Raw genomic sequence first — 24,436 nt, forward strand, 5'->3', positions numbered from 1 at the left:
CTTTGTGAGAACTTCAATGTAATGTTGTTTCATCTCGCCGATCTTTAATCAATGACATTGCGCCCCCGGACATACCGGTACTGGTAATAGAGGTGCCCTCTTTTGACTGGTTTTAGCCAATTCATGACGAAAGCAAAACGTACACTCAGGACGTGTGACGTACTTGAATGTTTCTTCTCACTCAGCTATTCTTTTCGGCTTCTTCTGATCCAGGTTGTCAAATGTTTGACTTTTAAATGTACTTTATTTATATCATTTTATTCCTCAACATTAGATAAAAATTCAGCATCAATAAGAGACACATAACATCGTCTTTTCATGTGTTTGGCATGCAGTATCTGTGTACCTGTACATGATTCCAACAGACATGTACGTGGCTATAAACTTGTGCAAAATGAGTGTGAAAAATTGTGCTCTGGTTTTAACGACGCTCCGGCTGTAACGACAGAATTGTGAAAGTCCGCCGGCCCTCGTAATAACGGGTGTTGACATAGTGGGTTTTCTGTGCACACCCTCCCCCATGTGGAGGCATCGTGAGTTCTCTGTGCACACCGTCCCCCCTTCTGGAGGCATCGTGGGTTCTCTGTGCACACCCTCCCCCTCTGGAGGCATCGTGGGGTCTCTGTTCACACCCTTCCCCCCTCTGGAGGCATTGTGGGTTCTCTGTGCACACCCTCCGCCCTCTGGAGGCATTGTGGGTTCTCTGTGCACACCCTCCGCCCTCTGGAAGCATTGTGGGTTCTCTGTGCACACCCTCCCCCCTCTGAAGGCATTGTGGGTTCTCTGCACACCCTCCCCCCTCTGGAGGCATCGTGGGTTCTCTGTGCACACCCTCCCCCCTCTGGAGGCATTGTGGGTTCTCTGCACACCCTCCGCCCTCTGGAGGCATTGTGGGTTCTCTGTGCACACCCTCCGCCCTCTGGAGGCATTGTGGGTTCTCTGTGCACACCCTCCCCCCTCTGGAGGCATCGTGGGTTCTCTGTGCACACCCTCCGCCCTCTGGAGGCATTGTGGGTTCTCTGTGCACACCCTCTGCCCTCTGGAGGCATTGTGGGTTCTCTGTGCACACCCTCCCCCCTCTGAAGGCATTGTGGGTTCTCTGTGCACACCCTCCCCCTCTGGAGGCATCGTGGGGTCTCTGTTCACACCCTTCCCCCCTCTGGAGGCATTGTGGGTTCTCTGTGCACACCTTCCGCCCTCTGGAGGCATTGTGGGTTCTCTGTGCACACCCTCCGCCCTCTGGAAGCATTGTGGGTTCTCTGTGCACACCCTCCCCCCTCTCAAGGCATTGTGGGTTCTCTGCACACCCTCCCCCCTCTGGAGGCATCGTGGGTTCTCTGTGCACACCCTCCCCCCTCTGGAGGCATTGTGGGTTCTCTGCACACCCTCCCCTTCTGGAGGCATTGTGGGTTCTCTGTGCACACCCTCCGCCCTCTGGTGGCATTGTGGGTTCTCTGTGCACACCCTCCCCCCTCTGGAGGCATCGTGGGTTCTCTGTGCACACCCTCCGCCCTCTGGAGGCATTGTGGGTTCTCTGTGCACACCCTCTGCCCTCTGGAGGCATTGTGGGTTCTCTGTGCACACCCTCCCCCCTCTGAAGGCATTGTGGGTTCTCTGTGCACACCCTCCCCCTCTGGAGGCATTGTGGGTTCTCTGTGCACACCCTCCCCCCTCTGGAGGCATCGTGGGTTCTCTGTGCACACCCTTCCCCCATGTGGAGGCATCGTGGTGGGGGGGGTAATTCATTGTTTTCTACAATTTGCTGGATTGTGCTTCACTATCAATGAGTCCATCCTTCACGAAACTGTTGATCCTGTTCCTATCCCTGTCAAAAATAGAAGTGGCACGGTCTTTCCTTTCTTATTCTTTTCTTTTCCTGTTTTCTTTCTACCGGCCATCATTTGGCTGACATCTATCAAAGCACTTAACCACCGTCATCACTCAAACTTGTCTTAGGTGTAACCACCTAATCACAGATTTTCACCTTTCTTTTTCCCGCCAGAGTTCACTGTTTTTTTTCTATAGTTCCTTTCACCGGCAAACCATCACAAGAATGACCGTCCAGGTGTTCTGACCTGTATGTTGATGTAAGTATCCCATTCAAATGGCCTGAATCCCTCCATCTAACATGCTATTATTATAGAAGGGTTGAAATGTCCTGTTCATGGACACAGGCACAAACCAGCTGTTGAACGTGAGCCTCTAACCATCCAGACTTGAGTGACCAATCCTAGCTCTGAGCAGTTACATTGAGGGATCTTGAGCCTCTAATCATGCTACTTGAGTGACCAATTGTACAGTACAGGTCAGAATTTTAGCCGTCACTCTAACACAATCAGTGAACCTGACCCGCTGTTCAATACATGCTTTCCGGTTTTTACCTTGCATTGCTGGTCCAATGCATGATAAGCCTGACCCAGACCTCATTATCTCGGCAGGGCTTGTGACTGCAGACGGCAGAGGTGACTGACAACAGTTAACCACTGCACACCCAGAGCCGCTGCTCCAGCTTTGTGCATGTACATGTACAAATGTACACTATGGCAGTGCACTGAATAAGTGAAACGTACATGTAGTGCCCGGCTGGCAAGATGACCGTCTTAAAGTATCGAAATATGTATGATACAGCCTTTTTCTTTTAGTTTTGAATTGCAAAGTTGTTCACTCGGATTACATTTGGAAAATGTCCAATGTCATTGAAACTGGCCAATAGTGTACTGTGTGTGTTTAGATACTACAAAACTTTTTCCCAAATGTAAGCTTTGAATTTTAAACTCGTCCAATCGAATGGAGTGAAGACAATGCTTTTCCTGCTGATTCTAATGCAAGATCGGTTTTAAGCAATTCCTGATTGCACAAGGAACTTTTTTCACAAATAAACAGTAAGCACAAAAGAAATCCATTCCTCAGCTAGAACTCTAATAACAAGCTGATTTTACAATGAAGTATTTCTTAATTTATGGAATTCATGTATCAGAATCTCAGTAAATTTAACCCCCCCCCAAACTTGCGTAAATTTGAATTTTTCATTTGCTGCTATGCCAATAACAGATGTTCTGCTGTAACCGTGCTGCGATCATGCCACTACCAAGCCATCATGAAACTACAATCACTCCAGCGCTTTCATCCCAACCACCAATCATAAATCGAAATGAGTGTATTGCATATATTCATTTCAATACAGCGACAACATATGCAAAGCTACAGCCCTTTCACATCACACATATGCATATTTATGAAGTTATAGGTAGGGAGACGTTCTCTGGGTGCAAGCCGAGTATGGTCATGAATAATACAACATATGACGTAACTAGAATAAAACATGCACTATACAGGTAGGCTCCTGTACCTGACTTGCACCCGTTTCTACTCCACATGTGGCCACAATTTTATACTTAGTATTTCTTTTTCTCAATTGCGCCCGTTGGACTCCACATGCACCCACAGTCTTATACTTAGTATTTCTTTTTCTTAAATGTACCTGACTTGCACCCGTCTTTACTCCACATGCACCCATTATTTCATACTTCGGTTTTTTAAATTGTGGGCGCATTTGGAGTACAAACAGGCGCAAAAAGTCAGGCACATTTTGATAAAAAATATTAAGTCTGAAACTGTGAGCGCGTGTGGGGTACAAACAGGCGCAAGTCAGGTACATCTGGTAGTGGTCCTTCAGATTCAAAGAAGACGTCATCGTTTTATAGCAACTTGATGAACTCGAAGGTGGCTGCGCAATCAGAAGCTCGATGTGCAAAGTTTGGGACAGTGGGGGCACCATAAGTCAGTCATTGTCGTCAGCCGGCTGTCTCACTGGTGGCATTTGTCCCTCGCTACAATCACATTTTGATGACAGGCCTCCTCGAACCTGGAGCTGGCCTTGTGCACAAACGATTGCCATAGTGATCTGTTGCTGGTTCGAGACTCAAGGTCCTTAGGGTGTATGTCGCTCATCTGAAGGTTATATTTGACACAGTCTTTGAACCTCTGCTTGGGCCGGCCCTGCTTCGTTTGCCACACACTAATTCACCGTACAGCAGGTGTCTTTGTGTTACACCCCAGGTGACCGGTACAAGTTGCCGTGAGGGTGCACATTAAAATTATGACTCCAACCTGTAAAAGAAGGAAACAGGTAGGCACTTGTAGGGCATGTGTTGGGGTCGATGTTACTTCGACAAAGCATGGAGTCAGAGTCCAAACTTAAATACATTATCTGTTACTTACTACTAATAAATCTAATCCTAGAGATTACCAAAAAACGATACCACACAAACCGTGGTCCCAGTATCGAACATTCAGTATCGATTCTTCAGTATCGATTCTTTACACGAAACTATAACTGTCCATACTATAACAAGAAACATGAACACGTTAGGTTCCAGTCTAAATCTATCAGTTGTTCAATTAGGCTACAGCATGCTCTGTACTGGATTCGCGTTTTGACCTGTTACACTCCACTCAAATTAGCATGGCCAAAGGGCCTAATTCAGGCTGTATCTACCACACGCCTGAAAGAGTTCGCTGATACAAATACGCAATAACTTCACTCCCCAGTGGGCCTAGTCATTAAAAGTTAGAACAATGAGAGTGCGGGTTTAGGCGAGCCCTGATTCACTTCATGTCCATGCGTGTTGCATAATGTCGTAGTGGTAAGAAATCTTCATGCCACATGATACATGCCTAACTTGCCAACAAGCAATTATTGACCCGTCAAAGACTCATCCTAGTTGCCATTACATGAAAACCTAAACAATATAAATCACTTGTCTACTTATTAAGGACCTCATAGATTTGCATAAAACGAAAGAAGAGCATTACATACCTGTAAAAGAAGGAAACAGGTAGGCACTTGTAGGGCATGTGTTGGGGTCGATGTTACTTCGACAAAGCATGGAGTCAGAGTGACTCGGAACAAAGACTCCACACATGGCCGACATGTGACCACACTGCCTTCCAGGAAGCATTACATAACACCGTGCTACTCCCTCTCTACAGCCGTTTCCTGTCCATCACCACTCCTACACTGAACAGTTGTAGGGTTCCACTGTACTAGCAGCAAGCACAACCATAAAAAATGGGGGGGGGGAGGCATGTTCTTGAGATAAACAATGTGTACCTATTTCAGGCCCCTACACTTGCATCCGGTGCTCCTCCATGTGAATGAAGCGTGCTCCACCCATCTCGATTGGGCCTTGATTAGCACTGATTCTACACTGTTTAAATTTGCACCGTCTAGGACCTTGAGGGTTGTGAAGCGGTCATGCCACTGGATACCAAGGATGGAGCGGAGAGCACACATGTAGAAGCTCTCCAGCTTTTTGATGTGCCTGCGATATAGTGGCCGTGATCCACATCCATAGAGGAGTGAGGGGAGAATGACAGCATTGCAAACTTTGAATTTGGTCATCAGGCGTTTGTTGGGCTGGTTCAGGACTCTGTTGTGGAGCCTTCCTAGCACTTAGCGTGCTTTCCTGATGCAGGTGTTAATCTCCTTGTCAAGGGAGTCATCGTGTGAGATGATGCTTCCCAGTTACGTGAAGTTCTGGATGTTTGAGAGTTGGGTACCATTGATGGTGATAGTTGGCGAGGGGAATCATTGTTTGAAGCAGGCTGGTGGATCACTCCAGTCTTGCTGAGATTTTCAGGCCGAACAGCTGAGAGGCTTCTGAGAAGCGGTCAAGCATGAGGTGTAGGTCAGAATCTGAGTGGGCGATCAGTGCGCAGTCATCGGCAAAGAGTGCTTCTTGAATGAGGTTGAAGTGGCACTTGGTTTTGGCGGTGAGGCGAGGGAGGTCAAAGAGGGAGCCATCTATGCGATAATGGATGAAGACTCCCTTCTCCAGGTTTCGCTCAGCGTGGAACAGCATGTGGGTCAAAAAGATATAAAACAGGACCGACACCAAGACGCAGCCCTGTTTCACACTGTAGCTGATTGCAAACTCCTCGGTCAGTTTGCCACTAGTGAAGACTTGACCAGTCATGCCGTCGTGAAAGAGCCGTATCACTTTGATGAACTTCTTTGGGCATCCAATTGGTTCAAGCGTGGTCCAGAGAGCTTCTCTGTTGACCATGTTGAACGCCTTGGTCAAGTCGTTGAACACCGTGTAGAAGGGCATGTTCTGTTCTGTTCTGTACACTTTCTTGTAGTTGTCTCACAATGAATATCATGATCACTGTGCTTCTGGCATGTCTAAAGCTGCACTGTGCTTGGGGGAGAATTCGCTCAGAGATGGTTACCAGTCTGTTGAGGATGACCCTTGAAAAGATATTCCCGGCAACAGAGAGGAGTGAGATACCCGTGCCACAGTCTGCCCTGCTTCCTTTGCTGTTGTACAAGGAGACTATGAGGGCATCTTCTCATCCCAGACACTCTGCAGAGTGTTGTGGAAGGCTTTGAGGGCTTTGGGGCCTACTGCTTTGTAGATCTCTGCAGGTATGCTGTCCTTCCCTGATTCTCTGCCAGAGCTGGTTCTGGTGGATCACCTTCTTGATCTTGGCCATCTTGGGAGGAGAGTCAAGTTCCTCCACCAAGGGCTGCTGTGGAATCTGGTGAAGCGTGGTTGGGTCCACGGTTGACAGTCTGTTAAGCAGGGAGCTGAAGTGTTCTTTCCAGCATTCTTGAAGTCCTGCCTGGTCCTTGATCAGGGTTGCACCATCTGCGCAAAGCAGTGGTAATGAGCACTGTCTTAAGGGAGCTGAAGAACTTCTTGGCGTTTATGATCAGAGCTGTGCACAACGAATGCTGTATCGGCTCATAAAACATCAGATGTTGTTTTATTCATGTTACGTCATATGCTGTGTTATTCATGACTGTACCCGGTTTGTGCCCAGATAGTGCCTCCCTTGCATATATGTACATCGCACGTGCAGATCTGACGTCCTTTCATTTCGGTACGATCTTTGCCGTTTAGTTTGGTCGTAATTTTGTCACAATCAGAGTGATTTTTTTTGGTAGATGTTTCAGCTCCAAGGTCGGAAACTGATGGGAAAATCCCCACTTCACATCAAATTTATATTCACGCAATTTTGAACACGCTAAGCACAAGTACAGCAAGTACGACAACAACTATATATATGTATGCTAGGATCGCCGACGTGGGGGCTTTCTTGACTAAAATTTGGCCAGCGGACCGGTGAAGTCAAACCTTGTTTGTATCTTGTGGATTTCTTACAAAATATTTTCCTCTAATTTAGTAAATGCTTTATCGTAAAATTGCTACTTATGGTTGTCGGCTGAACAATTGATTTCACGCTCGAATATTTTCTGTGCCTGATTCAGATGTTTTGAAGCAATTCAGACATTAACAAATATTGTTGCTTGCATGGCACTTTCATCGATCCTGTATGGTCAAACAAAATGCTTTATTGTCTCCAATGATTTTGTGATGCCTTCTTCATACAAGGTAAACTACTAACCACATTTCCCTGGAATTTGAAGATAACTTGAGCTGTAGTCAAACTGAGTACTTTTCGTTGCTGGATACTAGGAAAATGACTGCTCCGATTAACAAAGGGCCTGGCTGTTCTGGGGTTTGCGTGTAGTATGTGCACGTTCATACTCAGCAGATTGGATTGCGGTCTCGGTGTTCTCTGTTATGCAGGGTCAGCGCGTTTTGTGTTTGCGGTTAATTCTTTTCATGTCTGTGGACTTGATACGTGCTGACACGCTAAGCGTGTTTGCATGGCGGCTAAAACTCTAGTCTGTACTATAGCTCTAGTCTCAGCAACATATACCAGCAGGTGAACTTGAGCCTCAAATCATCCAGGCTTGATGAGTGAGCAATCATAGCTCTAGTCTCAGCAACATGAACCAGCATGTGGACCTGAGCCTCTAACCATTCAGGCTTGATGAGTGACCAATCCTAGCTCTAGCCTCAGCAACATGAACCAGCAGGTGAACATGATCCTCAAACCATCCAGGTTTGAGTGACTAATCCTAGCTCTAGTCTCAGCAACATGAACCAGCAGGTGGACTTGAGCCTCTAACCATCCAGGCTTGAGTGACCAATCCTAGCTCTAGTCTCAGCAACATGAACCAGCAGGTGGACTTGAGCCTCTAACCATCCAAGCTTGAGTGACCAATCCTAGCTCTAAGCAGTTTCATTGAGGGATCTTTTACACAGCTGGGACCTGTACTTCAAGAGTTTGGCTTTGAATACACTTCCAGTAAATTTGGAGTTATGAGCTAAATGTCTTGTGTTTCTGGAGTCATTTGTAAAGGCACCATGGCTTGAAATTGCTGAAGATTTAACAAATTGAATTCTTCTTGTATTCCTTTCAGTGTTGTGTTTACTGTGGCCTTTCTTGGGGATGAAGTTACCTGGCTGAAGGAACATAGGTGAGCCATGATTGATTCTTTTAAAAACATCATTTTATATGCCAGCTGCCACTGTACCGGTATGTTTGATATTGTGAATAGTGATCATAGTTTCTCATGTGTTGAAGGGACAGTCCATCGTTTGTCAGATCCTTTGTGCGTCATGTTCCATTGAGGCAACAAAATTACTCAAAATCTGAAGAGAGTTGTCTAAAAACAAACCTGATGAAGTTTCAGCTCAGTGAATACTGTATATTCTGAGAAAAATAATATTTTAGGAGTTGGATTTCAGATCAGAAATTACTGAATCATGTTAGAATTGTGCTGGAATTTGAGTCTCGGGGACAAATTCTCACATTCACTTAAATGCAGCTATGCAATATCACAAACTGAACCAATGAATTATAGTAACTGATACGTGTCTTTGTCGTGTGAAGGCCTGCGCATTTCCAATGGCAATTTTCCAAAAAATATGTCTTCAGATGCATCATCAGAAATGGCCTTCTTTCTTTATTTTCTTCAAAATGACAACTCCCCAGAAAGAACAGTTCACAGGGAGTTTAGTTCCACAGCCATCTATCAACCAAGTATGTTTTTCAACAATAATTTTATCAGTTCCTTTTTTGGCTAACTGCGAATGATGGACTGTACCTTTAAAAGAAACGAGTGACACTTCATTCTTAGGGAGGCAGAGGTTTGACAAGAAGTTTCCTAAAAAAGTTAACTTAATTTGAAAACATGGTTTCAATAAATTGGCAAGGTGCTTTGATTTAAAGCATTGATTTTCAATTGTAATTCAAATGACTAAAAAACAGCATTAACCACTTGCTGCCGGTTGGGTTTTTCTTGAGCAAGACAAGATGCCGGGTCCTTTTCAAGATTCTCTTTTTTTCAAAATTCTTCAAAATTCATCATTTCATTTAATGGTCGTTTATTACTACATGAAGAACTCTTTGGGCACTACTCTAAAGCTGACAGTTAATCTCATTGACATTTGAATATTTCAGCCAGGCCTGCAGCCTTGGAAAAAGAGCCCAGATTGTGTGATGTAAAGTAAGATTCTTTTGTTCCCGAAACCGGGACAGTGCACTGCTGACCTCTTTCCAATAGAGGCCAGAGTAGTGTGCAGTGGTGCAGTGTCGCTCATCGCTGCGGTGGTGGAGAGCTTTTGTCCTCAGTGGCAATCCACTTGCTCAAAATGCCTCAAACCGTGGTATACTGTTTCAAAACAATGCTGGATTATCTCCAATTTTGAGAGCGAAAAAATGTTGGTAATGCCCAGCAGCTCAGTCTTTTGTGCTAAACGCGGTCTTTTGTTATAAGGCCTCACTCTTTTGTTCCAGTTCCGGGCTCCCCGACTCTGCATATAAAGCCTATGGACTCGGAAAGGGGGCCGCCTGGCAGGAAGTGGTAAAAAAATCATTCAAGAAAATTATGCTGTGTGTTTCATGAATACTTCAGAAATCTTTTTGCTTGATATTTAAAGAACCAGGAAATAAAAGTATTTTAATAAATTTTACTAAAAGCCATCAAAATTTTTGTTTTGCAATTTTAGCCCATATTTCAATGTTTTCTGTTTTTTATGCTCGTACATATTCATGAGAAGAACTACGATGTTATCCAAGGCACTGAATCTCAATGTTCCACTGATTTGTGGACAGAAAATTTCTAGATTTTTTTTAACCACTGCTATGGCAGATTCTATTTTTTGGGGGGCAATTTATTGCTGTGTAAGTATATGGCAATAAGCCAGTAAAAATTCTTTTCATGGAAATGTTCCCAGATAGCAAATTTGGGATTCACAATTTAAACATGAAGCCTAAATTCTAGATTTACATCAGAGCAAAAGTGCCCTTACTTGTCCACAAATGCTTGGTCAATTTTTAATGCTTGCAAAAGTGGTCCGTTCAATTACATAATTCACAAAGATGTCAAACAGTCTTCATTCAGGGAAGAAGAGTACAGAGATACACAAAAAGTGATTCTAAGAAAAATTCATTTCCTGGTTCCTTTAAATGAAGAAATGGCTGAATTTTAATATTTTGATTCTTCTAAAACAACTTAATCTGAATTCAGCTCATGGGTGTAATCATGGGCATATATAAGTATTCTCTATTTTGAGCCCACTGAGCTTTATTCACAAAATGCCCATTTGGGATTGTGCTCCCTGAATCCACTTCATTTATCATTCACTCTAAAATCAGAAGGGGCCTTGAATCTTTTTTTTTTCATTTAGAAAATTTGGGTGACTTAACTTTGATTCACTGAGGCCGACTGAGATGAAATTTCATTGTGCATGCATGATGTAACATATGTGATTTGCATAAGAATGGACATTGATTGAAGCAACAATATCTCTCAGGGTTCTCATAGTTGATACATGTAGGTTGTTCAGCCTTCAAACATGTCAAAAAAGACGGTTGAAAAGTCAGCGCATATGAACTTAAAAGAAACCTGCAGCTTTACATTAAAACTTCCAAAGATGAATGGCCCAAAGCAAGATTGGATATGGCTGCATTTTGAGAGAAAAAGAGGAGTGGCTGGTAACAAGACTATGAAAACCAAGAAATCAGAGACTAGTCATAAGACTAAAATGCACTTTGCAGAATGTCAGATGACAAACTTTACATGCAGCTTCCATAGCTGTCCTTTTCTATACAGTGGTCTGTGATAAGGAGTGTTTGAATAATTTTATACGCGGTTAATTCGAGAACAAAATGTGTTGGACACTTCCAACATATGAGTTACAAGAAATTAAAAAAATTCGCTTTACATAAAAAAATCTAACTTTCACTCAAAAAGGATGATTTTTAACAACCCTGCAAATTTGGTTGTTATCCATATTGCCGAGAATCTTGCTCTTTTTTTCAAATGATTTAATGTAACATGATGCCCTAAAGAGACTCATGACATTTTTTTCTCATCTGTGCAGGGAAAGGAACATCAGTGAGCCAAGCAGGGTGAAGTGGTTCCTGTCTACCTTGGTCCTAGGAGGGCTTCACCTCACAGACTTGGCCAGTACAAACAGGGTGCTCCAAAGCTCAAATATTAGATTTGCAAAAAGTATCCAGCGTTGTCCTAACATAGTAAACAGGATTTCAGGCTTGCCATGTAGATGTTTTTAGTCAAAGGGAAAAGTCAATTTTGCACGACAGCTTCGGTATCAAGGGTGTATATTTGTCTCTAGAAAAAGAAGTAATCTTATTTTAAAGCGTAGCTGCAATGCAATATGTTTGAAAACAATTTATGGGGAACTTTGCAAGCTTGTTTGATGTGTTTTCACATTCCTGTTTGGTTACATGCATTAAAAAGTGCACCTTTTTAATACTTTAAATTATCCAAGCTTTCCTGGACAACAGAGGGCGCTATTGCTATGAAGTCCAGTCTAATAAAGGGTCTGATAAAGAATTTAATGCTTGCTTTTTGCTATGAACAAAAAACAACAATGAATCAGTGAAGAGGAGAAATTTGTGTCCAGCAAAATCTACAAAAATGAAGGATTTCTTTTGAGCAGAAACCATCCAACATTGAGGCTTTCTTCCTGGAATGATATATCACACTTTTACTATGAATATGGAAATGTTCATTAGCATAAAAACCTAAAAGACAGTAAATTACCCTTTGAAATACTGAAAGAAAAGCCAGAAATCAGGTGAATTGAGAAAAAGAGGATGCATTTGGAAGGTTTGTATTCAAACAAATTGATTGCAGCTACCCTTCAAGTTGGTTTCCAAAAATGATCATTTAGTTTACCAAATAATCAGTATTTTGCATTCTGTGCATTAGATAGACTAATTTGTGCACTCAATATTGTTCTTTCAAAACTGTCAAAATCTGTCAAATTGTTGGTGACTGCACAAAATCATAGTTATGCCTTTAGCTATTAAATGTCGATAAATTAGAACTCTTTGAAATCTTGAAGCTTGGAAAAAGCTGGGCTGGTATTTATCAAAATTTTCATTTTTCAAGCTTTTTCAAAATGCAAAAGCAGGTATTGTAAATTCCTGATATTCCAAGTTACCAATAGCTGGAACAAGAGGCTTGTTACTGCCAAATTTTCTCAGAGATGCCTCTGATAGAAAGAAATTTCCATGTCCACCGGATCTTTCTCAAAGTGATGTTACTTTACGCTAGTTGATTTTTTCTGACAGATACATGTACATAATATTAAAATGAATAATTTGAAGCAGTCAGTATAGAAGTGCTTACACTTGATTGACGTATGAATTTATATTAAACTGAATACATCAAATTGGGTACTTGTCAGTCCGTTTCTACCCTTATTGGTATGCTGTCTCTGCCCTGTGTTTGCATATTCAAATTATTTAAATATATGCAGATTAGCTGTGTCCTCTGACCTTTTTTGAAATTGCGCAATCCTAACCTTTAAATATTAGTTCCGAAATGATTTACATCAAGAGGCAATTGGCCTGGTGGTTAGCTAGCCGGCTGCCGGGCCAGGGGATTCCGGTTCAAATCCCGGGGTCCCAGGAAAAGGAGGTTTTTTTATTTTTTTTTTATAATACCAAGTTTTTTAACAAAATTGTGCATGCCCACCTGGAATTGAACCCAGGTCCTTGTGCATTGCAGTTAGGGTCCTTAACCGCTGTGCCACGGCACTTTCTTGAAGAGATGTGCTCGTTTCTAAATGTTAAACCTTCCATTGTTTGGACTAAGAATATTTTTCAGCCAAACTCTGTGCTGGAGATAGGCAAGGGTGGAAGGCCTAGGGGCTGGAAGTCTGAGAGCTGATAGGAAGGGTAGAGTGGATGGCTGAGGGCTTGGGACTATCAGTATTAGAGGCCTAAGGATCCCATGGGGTTGAAGGACATAGCTTCTTAATGTCCCATATTGCTTAGTGGGTTTATTGGAGCCCTTATAGGATGAAGACTAAAAGGCTCTAAGAGGAAACTTTATATAAGGAGCTTGGAAGATGTTTAAGACTGGCAGGGCTTAGGATGGGGCTGCTGTGTAAAATCTAAAGATAGGAAACAGATGTAACTCTGGCAGTGTAAAATGGTTGAGATTGGGGGAATGTGCTCAGAGGCAAAGTACATGTACTACACATTCACAAATAGAATTAAACAAAACAGTTCTGTTAGTTTAAACATTTATTTCATTAAAAGCAGAATGATTGAAAAGGTTCTGATACATAGTAAAAGTTTGAAAAATACACCTGGAAAAGGCATATTTCCACAGCTAGCTAAAAATTTGCAAAACCAAGCAAATTTCTGATTAAAATTTTTGAGATAATTGAAATTGGAAAGGCTGATAATTAAAAGACTTACACTAGGAAAATACAAGGCTACAGAGAACCATTTCCAGGGGGTGATAAAGAACACTTGTTACACTGAGGTTTGGAATGGCCACTGGGTGAGCTAGACAGTGTTGATGGGTACAGAACTAGTATTTTGTCTGAATGGGAAAAGGAGAGATTTCAAATGTGCAAAGCACTGGTCACTTTTAAACTTTCCTATCACTTTAGACTCTAGTCTTTCCAAACAGTGACTATTTTATGGTACAAATTCGTCAGGTCAGTGCTGAAAGGTCATTACAGCAAAACTAAATTTTTTGAGAATACTTTTAGGGTCTTACTCTGAGCATGAAGGAAATGTTGCATTGAAACAAATAACATTTGTTTTACTTCTATTAAACAATTTTTTTTGGACCAACATATTTAAATTTCAAGAATTGTTTTGCCTAATTTCATGTTTAAAATGGTGTTTTTCAATAAGAACCATTGAATGCAGTTTTTCAGTAAGGACCTTTAAGCACTGAGATGACAAATTACAATTTTGAAGTATGGCATTGTGATAACATTATGAGTTTATTTCATTTTGGGGAGACAGGTTGGCATGGCGATACATTCCTCGCTTTCCACTTCAGCGACCCAGAATCAAATCTAGCTCAAGCCGACGTGTGGATTGGGTTCTCAGTCCCTACTTGATTCCTTGAGTTTCTCTGTGATTATTTATCTGCAGTTTTCTTCCCACCTCTAAAAACTTCACACTAGTCCCCACCCCCCCAAAAATGCAAGAAATGGCTGAAAAAATGTAATGATATGTACACATCCATACACTGGCTACAGGTGATAATGATGGCCCACTGAAAATCATCCAATAGAGATTACATGTACATGGCTGCTATGAATAAATAAAGTTATCATTATTCTTTTATTTCTGGTCATCCAATGAACATTCAGCACTAATTGCAGGATGACTATGAGTGGCAATGAAGCGGAAAATAAATCTTCAATGTTCAGAGGTAGCAGGCCTTGGTGGGATTCGAAGCCAGGCCATTGAGGTGGAAGATGAGGAAAGAGCTGCTATGCAAACCTGACTCCCAAAAAATGAATTAAAAGCAAGAAATATGCCCAAATATGAGAGTAAATGTATCATGATCAAATTATTTGGAATGGTTGTTGAAATGTACTCTGACCAAGTACAGTTACTTCAAATCGGAAAATACCTTTTCAGTCATGAACTTCGATAAAAGCATTACGCAAAGAGTTCCATACATGTACACTGACATTGCTCATTTCTGCTTTCAATGGGACATGTAAATCAGCCATTGGGAGGCTATATGGTCCTAAAAATTCAAATTTAGCAGGGAAAATATTGAAGCGTTTACTGCTTGGAATTTCCTGGTCCAGCCGGGTAGGGTTTGTACAAAGGGTGTCAAGTGATGTCTGTGTATGGAACTCTTTCCCACTAATAGACATGTACAAACATACAGACTTGCTTCATTACAGGATGGCAGGGGTGTAAATCTGTGAAGGGGGGATGCAGTCCAACTTCATGAGTAAGAGGTCCATCAGACTTGGCTGATTACTTTGTATTAATAGGAACCTTGTATTATCAGAATGAAAACAGTGAAGAACAAAGAGATTGGGACCTCCAAATGTCCTTGTTACAAGCAGAATGTTGTATTTACATTGCTCTTATTAACAGGGTTCAAATATACATACCCCCCAGCACTTTTTGATTAGAGGGGCTGTTATTGGATCATCTCCTGCTCACAGTTTTTGGCAGTGACAAAAATGCAGAGGTATTTTTTAAACTGCCCAGCAGCCAAAATGTTTTTAGTAGCACTAAAAAGGCAGGTAGCACACAGTTTTGATGTGAGATTAAGCGGTGAAAGAGTACCAAATCGATTGTATCATAAACAGCGCCCCCTAGTGTTCTGTACCATTCACTGTTCCCCCCCCCGCTGTAAGTCATGGCCCAGTCCAAGACACAGATTTACATGTGTACAAACCACAAACATGTAAACGCATAGACCGCCAGATCTCATTCCAAACTACATTGACATTTAGTGATTAGATTGGTGACCGTCTAAAATCAAAACTATGGGCAAATTCACCGCTTGATATAGGGAATTTACGCAAAGTTGAAGAATTCCAGTCAGAAAATTGTCTGAAGCCATTTTTTTTATTTAAAAAACATCCTCTATGATCTGGCCTATGTGGATTGACAAGGTTTCAACTGCAACATTTGAAAAGATGAGATACCAGTGCTGAAGAGCAAAAAAGGAGCACATTTTGGGAGCGCATGTAAACAAATAGAAGCAATGTAAGAGCATTGCCCGTAATGTGCACTGAACACGCTGCCATCCATCGTTTCACCCACTGTTTGCCCATACTTTATAATATCATGGTTACACATTTGAGACTGTGTTTATATGTTTGTGGTACACACAGTGTACATTGTACATTATGAATAGCGCCCCCTAGTGTCCCTTGGTAGCCAGCATATTCATCCCCAATCCCCAGCACAGATTTACATCACTGTCGAAGCAAGGAACTGCAGTCTTTTCCTTGCCTGTTTGAACCACTGCCTGAAATCCTGCTGTGGAAACTCTTCCTCAGTCACGGAGGTGAGGACGGGCATTTATCTGAGTTTCTCTCCGTGATATTCTCATGAATCATCTCAGGGAAGCCCTATAGGATCTTCTCCTCCATCTTGCCTCCATAAGGTTGAAAGAGGCGAGGGCGCTCTTCTAATCTGCACCATGGTCTGGTCCTCCTTGGGCATATGCACAGCTTCTGTATAACAAAGTCTGGGGAAAAAATCAAGCACAAAAGAACGAGCTTAGCTGCAGCTAAAACAGATATTTCTGAAAAAAAAACTAACCCTCCTTTATGGGTGTGAGGTCTGAGCCGGACTAAGAAAGGGCACAATTTTCCTGGCAAAGCAGGCTCCTTTTGTGGGAACTGCACTTTTGTGGGAACTGCACCAAAATGGCTTTTTTCAGCCAATGAGGGGGTGCTTCTGCTCAAGATGGATAGGTCTATCAGTTCATGAACAGAATCTCTGTCCTTTTGTATTCAAATGACCACATCTTTATCAATAGTGGGGCTACTGTAACAATTGAGGTTTTAAAGCATCTAGAGGGAAATACTCGTTGAATCTAACTTGATTCATTTCTGTTGGATTCTAAATATCAAAGGTACAGTCCATCATTTGCAGTTATCCAAAAAAGTAACGGATAAAAGTATTGTTGAAAAGTAAACTTTGTTTAAAGACCGTTATGTCCAGAGCTAAACTCCCAGTGAAACTTGTTTTTCTTGCAAGCTGTCACTTTGAAGAAAACTGTGAAAGGAGGCCCGGATTACCAATGATGTGATAAAGATTTGGATAGTTGCTATTAGAAGCACGCATGCAAGCGTTGTGTCACGATGCATGCACAGTTTCTACATGACATAATTTATAGGTTCAGCTTGAGACATTGCAAGGTTTTATTTGACCAAAACATAAGAACTTGTCCTAGATGCTGAATTCAGGTGCACTTCAAACATGACTCAGCAACTTTTGAGCTGATTAGAAATCCTAAAAACATTGTTTTTCTAAGAATAATAGTATTCACTGAGATTAAACTTCATCAGGTTGATTCTTAGGCAACCTTCTTTGACTTCAATTAATTTTGTTGCCTCAAAGAAGCATAATCCACAAAGGGCAAATGATGGACTGACCTTTGAATGGAGGGTCTCCCAAAACAAATGTTCCTTTTTTTGTGACGTTTACATTTATTGTTTACTGGCCAAAAGCCAACCTGAATCACATGGCACTCTTACCTGCTACTGTTCACAATGTAATGCCTGTGTCTTCAACATTGGAGATTTCATCACTGGTCAGTCCAGTTGCACTGTATGCAGGAAAAGTTAGCCAGCCTCAACGTTGGGAGCTATTGCAGTGGCAAGGAGGTTTGCTCAAATCTAAACACAAGAAAAAAATCACCAGAAATGTCATGTAAAGTCAACCTTTTGCTGTTTTTTTTAAATCAAAAGGTTATGGGTGAAAGTTTCAACCGAAGGGCAGATCCATAGCTATCTTCTGTGGGGGGGGGGCACCTATTGCTACATTGTAACAATAGGTGCCCCACACACTTTTGCAAGCCCACCAAATTCCCTTCATTTTCTGAAATCTTATACTGATGCTCTTTTTGGAGAAGGAACAAAGCCCCCACTGCTCCCACGACCCTGGATCCACCCTTGCACCCATTAGTTTCAGAAATAGTCACTGCTAAATATCAGACAGCATACAGCACTCCGCAGTGCATGTAGTAATTGGCTGGGTGGGTTCTGATTGGTACAGGGACTGATGGGTATTAGGCAAACTGTTGTGAACACCAAAATCACGATTACTAATCCTGTACTTAAGTGAGAAAAGAAACAAGAGAGATGACTTACTGTGTCAGGGTGGTGATTCCAGAAAATGAGCCCACAGGCAGGGGACCAACCACGCTGCTATCGCCTTACATTATCAGGGCAGTGATGCCAGAAGATGAGCTCACAGGCAGGGGACCAACCACGCTGCTATCGCCTTACATTATCAGGGCAGTGATGCCAGAAGATGAGCCCACAGGCAGGGGACCAACCACGCTGCTATCGCCTTACATTATCAGGGCAGTGATGCCAGAAGATGAGCCCACAGGCAGGGGACCAACCACGCTGCTATCGCCTTCCATTATCAGGGCAGTGATGCCAGAAGATGAGCTCACAGGAAGGGACCAACCATGCTGCTTTCGCGTATCAGGGCAGTGATGCTAGAAGATGAGCCCAGGGGCAAGGCGCCAACCACGCTGCTGTCGCCTTGGAAGAAATAAAAGAGAAGATGGCATTATTATCCCTCTGTTCTGGGGGACTAAGTTTTGCACATGCCCCCAAAAGAGGTTTTAAGGCAATGTCCCAACGTATGGCTGAGGTAAGCCTGAAAGAAGCGGCTTCAGCCATCTGTCATAGACTTATGTACTAATGTCAGCCTAAGCCAGATGATTTGGACAAAGTCAGTTGCCAAATGTACAAACAAAAGAATATACCCAGGGACTGCTTCCTGTTTGAAGTAAGTGGGGATTTCTTGAAGCCCATCTGAACTTAAACCCTAAGAGAGCTGGGGAATCCACATCCCCCTTCAACATTTTTTCCGGTATCACAGCAGTGCACATTTTCCACAAGCCTTTAGGTGTTTTTTTTATAGTAACTCCCCACGGTCCATTCTGACACAATTTTGTGAAAATCAAACATAACTCTCTCAAGCAGCGTCCATTTCTCCAAGAGAGATCAACCCAAATTGTACACTTTTCTGCTGCCATGCTCAATGTACACAGGCTGGCACGTGTGCGGCCTTCAACTTCCAAATGACTGTCAAAAAATAAAACAGGTTGAAGTGAAACTACAAACTTGTATCGGAAAGGAAAGTCTGTACATTCACATGTTTTCAAAAAATCTGACATTGGACAGCCCAGTTTTTGTGAAATTCCCCCGTCTCAGTGTGATGAACTGGTAAAAGTAATGCAACTCTTTTAGGGTTAAATTCAGAAGTGCCAGGGCCAAATGTACCTGCATGAATTGATTTCTAAACAGACGGCAAACACAACTGCAATGTGACAGGTTTTCTACCTGCTGTAATCTCCATCCACTGTTCTTGTTCCTCATCACTGTCAGGGTCGCTGTCACCGGAGTCCCCACTGGAACTTGAGTTTCTTCTGCGCTTGCTTCTGCAGAACAACAAAATGGGGATAAAAAGACACACATGTATGTCATCATTGACTCTGTCAGTTGATTTCAATTTCGAAAACACAAGACAGGTGACTTCACCTCAAAAAAACCAAAGTTGAAACAAGGAATAAATTTATTTCACTTTTTCTATTTTCTCTTTTTGTTTGAAAATTTTGGACTTCTTCCTGCTTCTATCTCTGAAAGCAAAGAAATTCCAACAGATAAAAAAAAAACATTTTCTGAGGGGACACTTCCATTATATTGTCTAATTTTGAAACTGGACCACCAATACTAAGTTTTTGTATCCAACTGGTACTTTTTTGTTATCCAGAACATTTTCCCACAATCTCTGGCCAAGGTACACGTACCTAATTTCACTGTCTGTGCTACGGCTAACGTCAAAGTCATCTTCATCATTCTCTATGTGGCCAAACTCATCCAAGCTAGTGGAGTCAAGACATAACAATTACAAAAGATCATTCAAGTAGCAAGACAAAAGGACAGCATAGAAAGACTATGGTTCTTGCGAATCTTCCCAAATCCTAAAAATCCTCCCCACAATGGTACATTCTCCAAAATTCTACGAAGGCATCAAGTCCCTTGTGAAATCAAAGTGGCTGGGCTGGGCTCTACCTCCCTCAATCCTGCTATATCTTCCACAAACCCCCTGGCGTAATTTGAAAAACTAGGAAGGCTGAAATTAAGATTTAACAAAAAAGGAGAAGATAAGTAAATTTGCAGGAATACATTGTACAATTTAGATTCTTAATCCAGCTCATCTTTGAATAACCTGATGCTGGGAAGGAACTTACTCAGGTTCTGCTCTCTCCGGTGATGCTGCCCACACATCAGCCTGTACTTGCTCCATCATCTTCTCTTACTCTGACTTCCTCCTACAATTAAAATAAACAGTGCATCCTTCAGCTTTTGCTGTTGTTACACAACATCCTTCACTTATTGCATTGCCCGTAACGCAGGCGAAATTAGATTTTTTTTCCTCCAGTGCCTTGCAAGTGCAATATTTTTACCTCAAATTTCATTACTGAAATTTCATTAAACTTCCAGTTTTCTAATTCAAAGTTTCTGATTTTACTCACCACTACAATGTTCCATTCAAATTTTTATTTTGGCTCAATTTTTAAAGATTTTTTTCTGAAAAAGGCAAAATGGACTCTTTTAAAAATGGGCCCAAAAATGTAAAAAAATTCTAAAGAATTTTTGTGTAGGTATGTTAATTGAGGTAATAAAAATTTATTGAAATTGATCAGCTTCACAGATCTTCTTAAATTATGTGGGATTTGTGGAGATGTTTTCAAGTGCAGCACATTAGGCAACATTCAGTAGAATTCTTGCCCAGTTCCCAGACGCCAACGTTTTTGAATTTTCAACGGTGAAGGTTACAGTGCTAGTGTGAAGTAGAGGCTTTTTCCACAAGACGTCTGGCAACACAGCATGAGGAAAGTGCACCCCCATTATAATGCTTAATGTAAGCGCCCTTCCAGATTTAATGACAATGAGTGCACAAAAGGTTTACTTGAACCTATCCTAGAGGAAGAAAGAAATGCCCTGTAACATGGCGTCATACACAGGCCCTCTATAAAGACTATTCTAATTCCTGAGTACACTGTACTTCCTTTCAGTTAAGATGTCCAAAAAATATTGCTACAACTTTTGCAATAGAAGGATAACTTGATATCTTCCATGTCAGTTAAGATAAACATGTACATAAAGGAAGCATTTCTAATTGTGATACCGATCATTTTTCCCAGCAGTGACCTAATGTTATGAGAACACCATCTGAAAGCATTAAACAAGTCCTATTCAGTCTAATTTAGCAGTGAAAAATGTAAGGTATTAACCTAGGAAATGCTCGACCAGTCAGTTTGACTATTTTCGGTGAAATCCTGTTTTTATCACACAAGCAACCTACATGTACATGCATAACATGTAGACTTTTTCATGTCTGTGTGACTGGATTGATACCAGCAGGGCAGGCGACATGCGCTGTGCGGGTTGAACAACCCAAACCTGTCACGGTGAAAATACACTGTTTTCTAGAGCTACTATAAAAACAAAAGTAGTTATGATTATTTTTATTGGTACATGTACCTCACGGTTGCTCTCAAGGGAAAATCTGATTGTAAAAGCAGAATAAGGGTCATCGGTACGGTACTGTCATAAGCATGAATCAAATTAAGCAAAGGCTAGATTCAAGAAAGTAAACTCAAACTGATGGATCATATCAATTCCTTGCAATACAGGAAGCACTCCTCCAAAAACTACTGTGTGCTAATCATTTGATCTTCGGCCTTGAGCCTTGTGTAAACAGAAATGCCCAAAGGGCCCAAACCCAGTGTGGACAAAACGGACGATACCAGGGCAGACTCATACAGTATTGTGCAATGAGTTACATGCAGCGACAGGTACAAGACTTCGAAACCCATGTTCCTTTTACGTCAACTTCATTGTAAAAACTGTGATTTTTAGGAATATATGGTTGTTGAAAATGCACAGTGATCATAAAAGAGGACTTACATGTGTTACATGTACTAACAGAATTATTCCCATGCACTCGCAAATCCTGTCTCAATGCAACGTGGCTGCCACATGCACGCACAAGGGTGCAGTGTCCCAATTCAAGGAAAATTCTCCGCCAGGCCGAGGCGCAGAAAAAGTACCCCCAGAGATTGTTTCGAAAAGAGGGGTCTGTTTGGGCCAGGAAATGGTGGAATTGTGTCAGTATGGCCCAGAATCATCTCTGTAGATTCAGGGGCACCCATCTGGGGGCAAAGCAGACAAAAATGGGATTGAAAATTAGTCAGAAGAGCCCCAGGAAGGTGAGGGATGTCATTTGAAAAATGGCCGCTGGGAGGGCTTGGCAACATTCACTTTTTGGGGGGTGAGTTTGTTTTGGGCGGATAATTAAAAAATTCATTGGTTAACCTACTAAAAATTGAAAATCAAATGAAATCTGAAGGACCAAACAACACATTGATTTTTGTTTGAGAGGCCTCAGGGACTTCAGTTGCCTGCCATGGGGCTCCAAACTTGGTTGATTTTACACTATTTTCAATGGAGCTTGAATTAGTTCAGTGCACCCACAAGCGGTATACGTATGCCATGCACACGTATATGTAGAGGTGGAAGCCGATGGCTGAGTGCACAATCTAAACTGTAATTTCATTGGAAGCAAAACTGTGTTTCCATAGACAGGGTGAAATAGTGGCCAATCAAAATATTTTTTACATGGTCAGTTATCTATTAAACACAAGAAACTACCCTGCTATTGAAAAGGTCAAAGGATGGCGCTAGCCTGAGTTAAAGCGGGTTGAAGTTGGGAAATTGAGCAGAAAGAGAGCATAAACGGTGAATTTACACGTAAAATTACAACAAAACAAGACAAAACTACAATGTTGAACTATAAAAATGACGGAGTTAAATCAATGAATTTTGCCAACTTACACAAATTTTTCAAAAGGAATGTGAAGTTCATAATGCTCAACTGAGGAAGCAAATGTTTGACGTGTTTTTGGGCTATGGTGGAAAAACTACACGTAGAAATGAACACCGATTTTTCATGGGTCTTTATGTATGGACAAGCTACATGTACGTGGTTCAGCAGCGCGTTAAAAATGAGCACCAAGGAACTGAGCATTATATTTTTGTATGTAAACAAAAATGGCAGCAAGTCACACAAAATAACAAAATACATGTACATGTATGTCGGCTACATGTATGTACATATATACCATAACCATTATGTTGGGGCACAAGGAAACAGATTAGGCCGGGCATGCTGGGCCTTCATGTCACTGCATCATGCATAAATGTACTACAAGTGACTACTACAAGAGTAAGACCCATGTACATGACTACATACATGTATGTACCTACATGTAGAAACCCGTCCAAGAAAATTGAAACTTCAACTTGCATCTCACGCGTGCGGTACAACAATCATAAGAAGTCAATCAGTCATTCAAACTTTCAGGAGAGGAATGTCTTTGCGTTATCCCGCAAATATCCTTTTTATCTTGATTTACAATTACGGGGCTTAACCTACCTTAGTGGCAACAAATGTTTTCCAGCCTTCATGACCATGATGACCTTATTTTTTATCGTGTCCCACATTCCTATTTTGAGCATGCCGCCAAAACATTTACCAATATTTAGCGCCCTCTATTGAATAAAAATATAGCGCCCTCTGTTGAATCAATCTTTACCGCCCTCTGTTGGCGAAGTGAGTGGCGCCCTCTATACAAAGATACGGCAAAATTTATATGGCGCCCTCTGTGGGTTAGTTGTTGCCGACGTCAACTTATTGGCAACAGCGCCCCCATGTTCCAATGAACAGGGTGCAATTTGAGTATGGCGCCCTCTAGGGAAATGTACTAATTTTTTCAAAAAATTCAATTGCCCCCTCTATTGACCTGATGATCAAAAACTAATCAGCATTTTTTTACTCGGAGAAAAAGGAGGTAGGCCTAAATTAAGACCCAAGGGCCTCCCCAAAGTTTTTCGTCTGTGCTCAGCTTGATTGGATTCCATGTACATGTGTGTGCGTCAACTTTTTTAGTTTTATTAGTTCCCAAGGGATTAAATCAGATTTGCGGTGGGATTTTACTACAAACTGTGAAACACAGCAAAAAACAAGAACATGTAACTTGTTAAAAGACATTACTGAGAATTTATTGACTGTGCTCGACACCACTAAATTTGGCACTTTAAATTTGAAAATCAGAGACGAAAAATGACTAATAAATACATAGTACAAAAACATCTCAAATTCATCGTCTGACTTTTAGTATATTTTACAACAAACGCTTATTCATTATCCTGTAAGAGGCCCTCTCTTGAAACTCTAGATTGTATCCAGAAAACTGCCAGGACAAATTCGTAAATTAAACGCTCACGAAACTATTATCCCATACTGTGTATATGATTCATTGTGGACATTACTTACAGAATAATAAAATATGACACGCTTACTGAATGCTGGTCTTTTGAAACTTCTTCTGGGTTCTCAATTTCAAACTGCTTTCCTCTCAAAAAAATCTTAATTTTGTTTGTCGGTTATTTGCCTCAAGCGTTGATCCCCATTTTGAAATACCACCACTAGATGTTAC

The 24,436-nt window shown here is 41.7% G+C and overlaps 2 protein-coding genes and 2 long non-coding RNA genes across 6 annotated transcripts in view; 1 reads left to right on the plus strand and 3 right to left on the minus strand.

Moving 5' to 3' along the window:
- LOC110990971 (E3 ubiquitin-protein ligase TRIM56-like) overlaps positions 1-24,436 on the minus strand; it is a 100,023-nt gene that overhangs the window by 51,185 nt on the left and 24,402 nt on the right. The window lies entirely within an intron of this gene.
- Positions 1,888-13,406, plus strand: LOC147797866 (uncharacterized). The gene is made up of 3 exons (XR_015426904.1): positions 1,888-2,087; positions 8,279-8,335; positions 11,247-13,406. It is a non-coding gene; the product is annotated as an uncharacterized LOC147797866 (long non-coding RNA).
- Positions 15,920-17,522, minus strand: LOC147797867 (uncharacterized). Its single transcript, XR_015426905.1, has 2 exons — positions 17,388-17,522; positions 15,920-16,372 (listed from the first exon to the last, which is right to left on the minus strand). It is a non-coding gene; the product is annotated as an uncharacterized LOC147797867 (long non-coding RNA).
- On the minus strand, positions 18,009-23,483 carry LOC147797868 (uncharacterized). Of its 3 annotated transcripts, none has more exons than XM_087142384.1 (5): positions 23,374-23,483; positions 20,123-20,203; positions 19,679-19,753; positions 19,212-19,309; positions 18,009-18,404 (listed from the first exon to the last, which is right to left on the minus strand). In XM_087142384.1, exons 2-5 carry the CDS (start codon positions 20,179-20,181, stop codon positions 18,310-18,312), a joined length of 327 nt encoding a protein of 108 aa, XP_086998510.1. In that variant the 5' UTR covers positions 20,182-20,203; positions 23,374-23,483; the 3' UTR covers positions 18,009-18,309. The 3 variants fall into 3 exon arrangements, with proteins under 3 accessions (XP_086998510.1, XP_086998511.1, XP_086998509.1); XM_087142385.1 differs by having other exon boundaries at positions 20,123-20,196; positions 23,374-23,458; XM_087142383.1 differs by lacking the exon at positions 23,374-23,483 and adding an exon at positions 21,846-21,913.

This window comes from Acanthaster planci, linkage group LG10, assembly GCF_054643075.1.
Source record: "Acanthaster planci isolate LZ-2023a linkage group LG10, COTS_SCS, whole genome shotgun sequence".
Classification (NCBI taxonomy): Eukaryota; Metazoa; Echinodermata; class Asteroidea; order Valvatida; family Acanthasteridae; genus Acanthaster; species Acanthaster planci.

Coding starts and splice junctions, on each gene's coding strand:
- LOC147797868 (XM_087142384.1), bottom strand. CDS start 20,181: ATGATGGAGCAAGTACAGGCTGATGTGTGGGCAGCATCACCGGAGAGA. Junction 19,754..20,122: donor CCGGAGAGAGCAGAACCTGA/GTAAGTTCCTTC, acceptor TGACTCCACTAG/CTTGGATGAGTTTGGCCACA. Junction 19,310..19,678: donor AGCACAGACAGTGAAATTAG/GTACGTGTACCT, acceptor GTTGTTCTGCAG/AAGCAAGCGCAGAAGAAACT.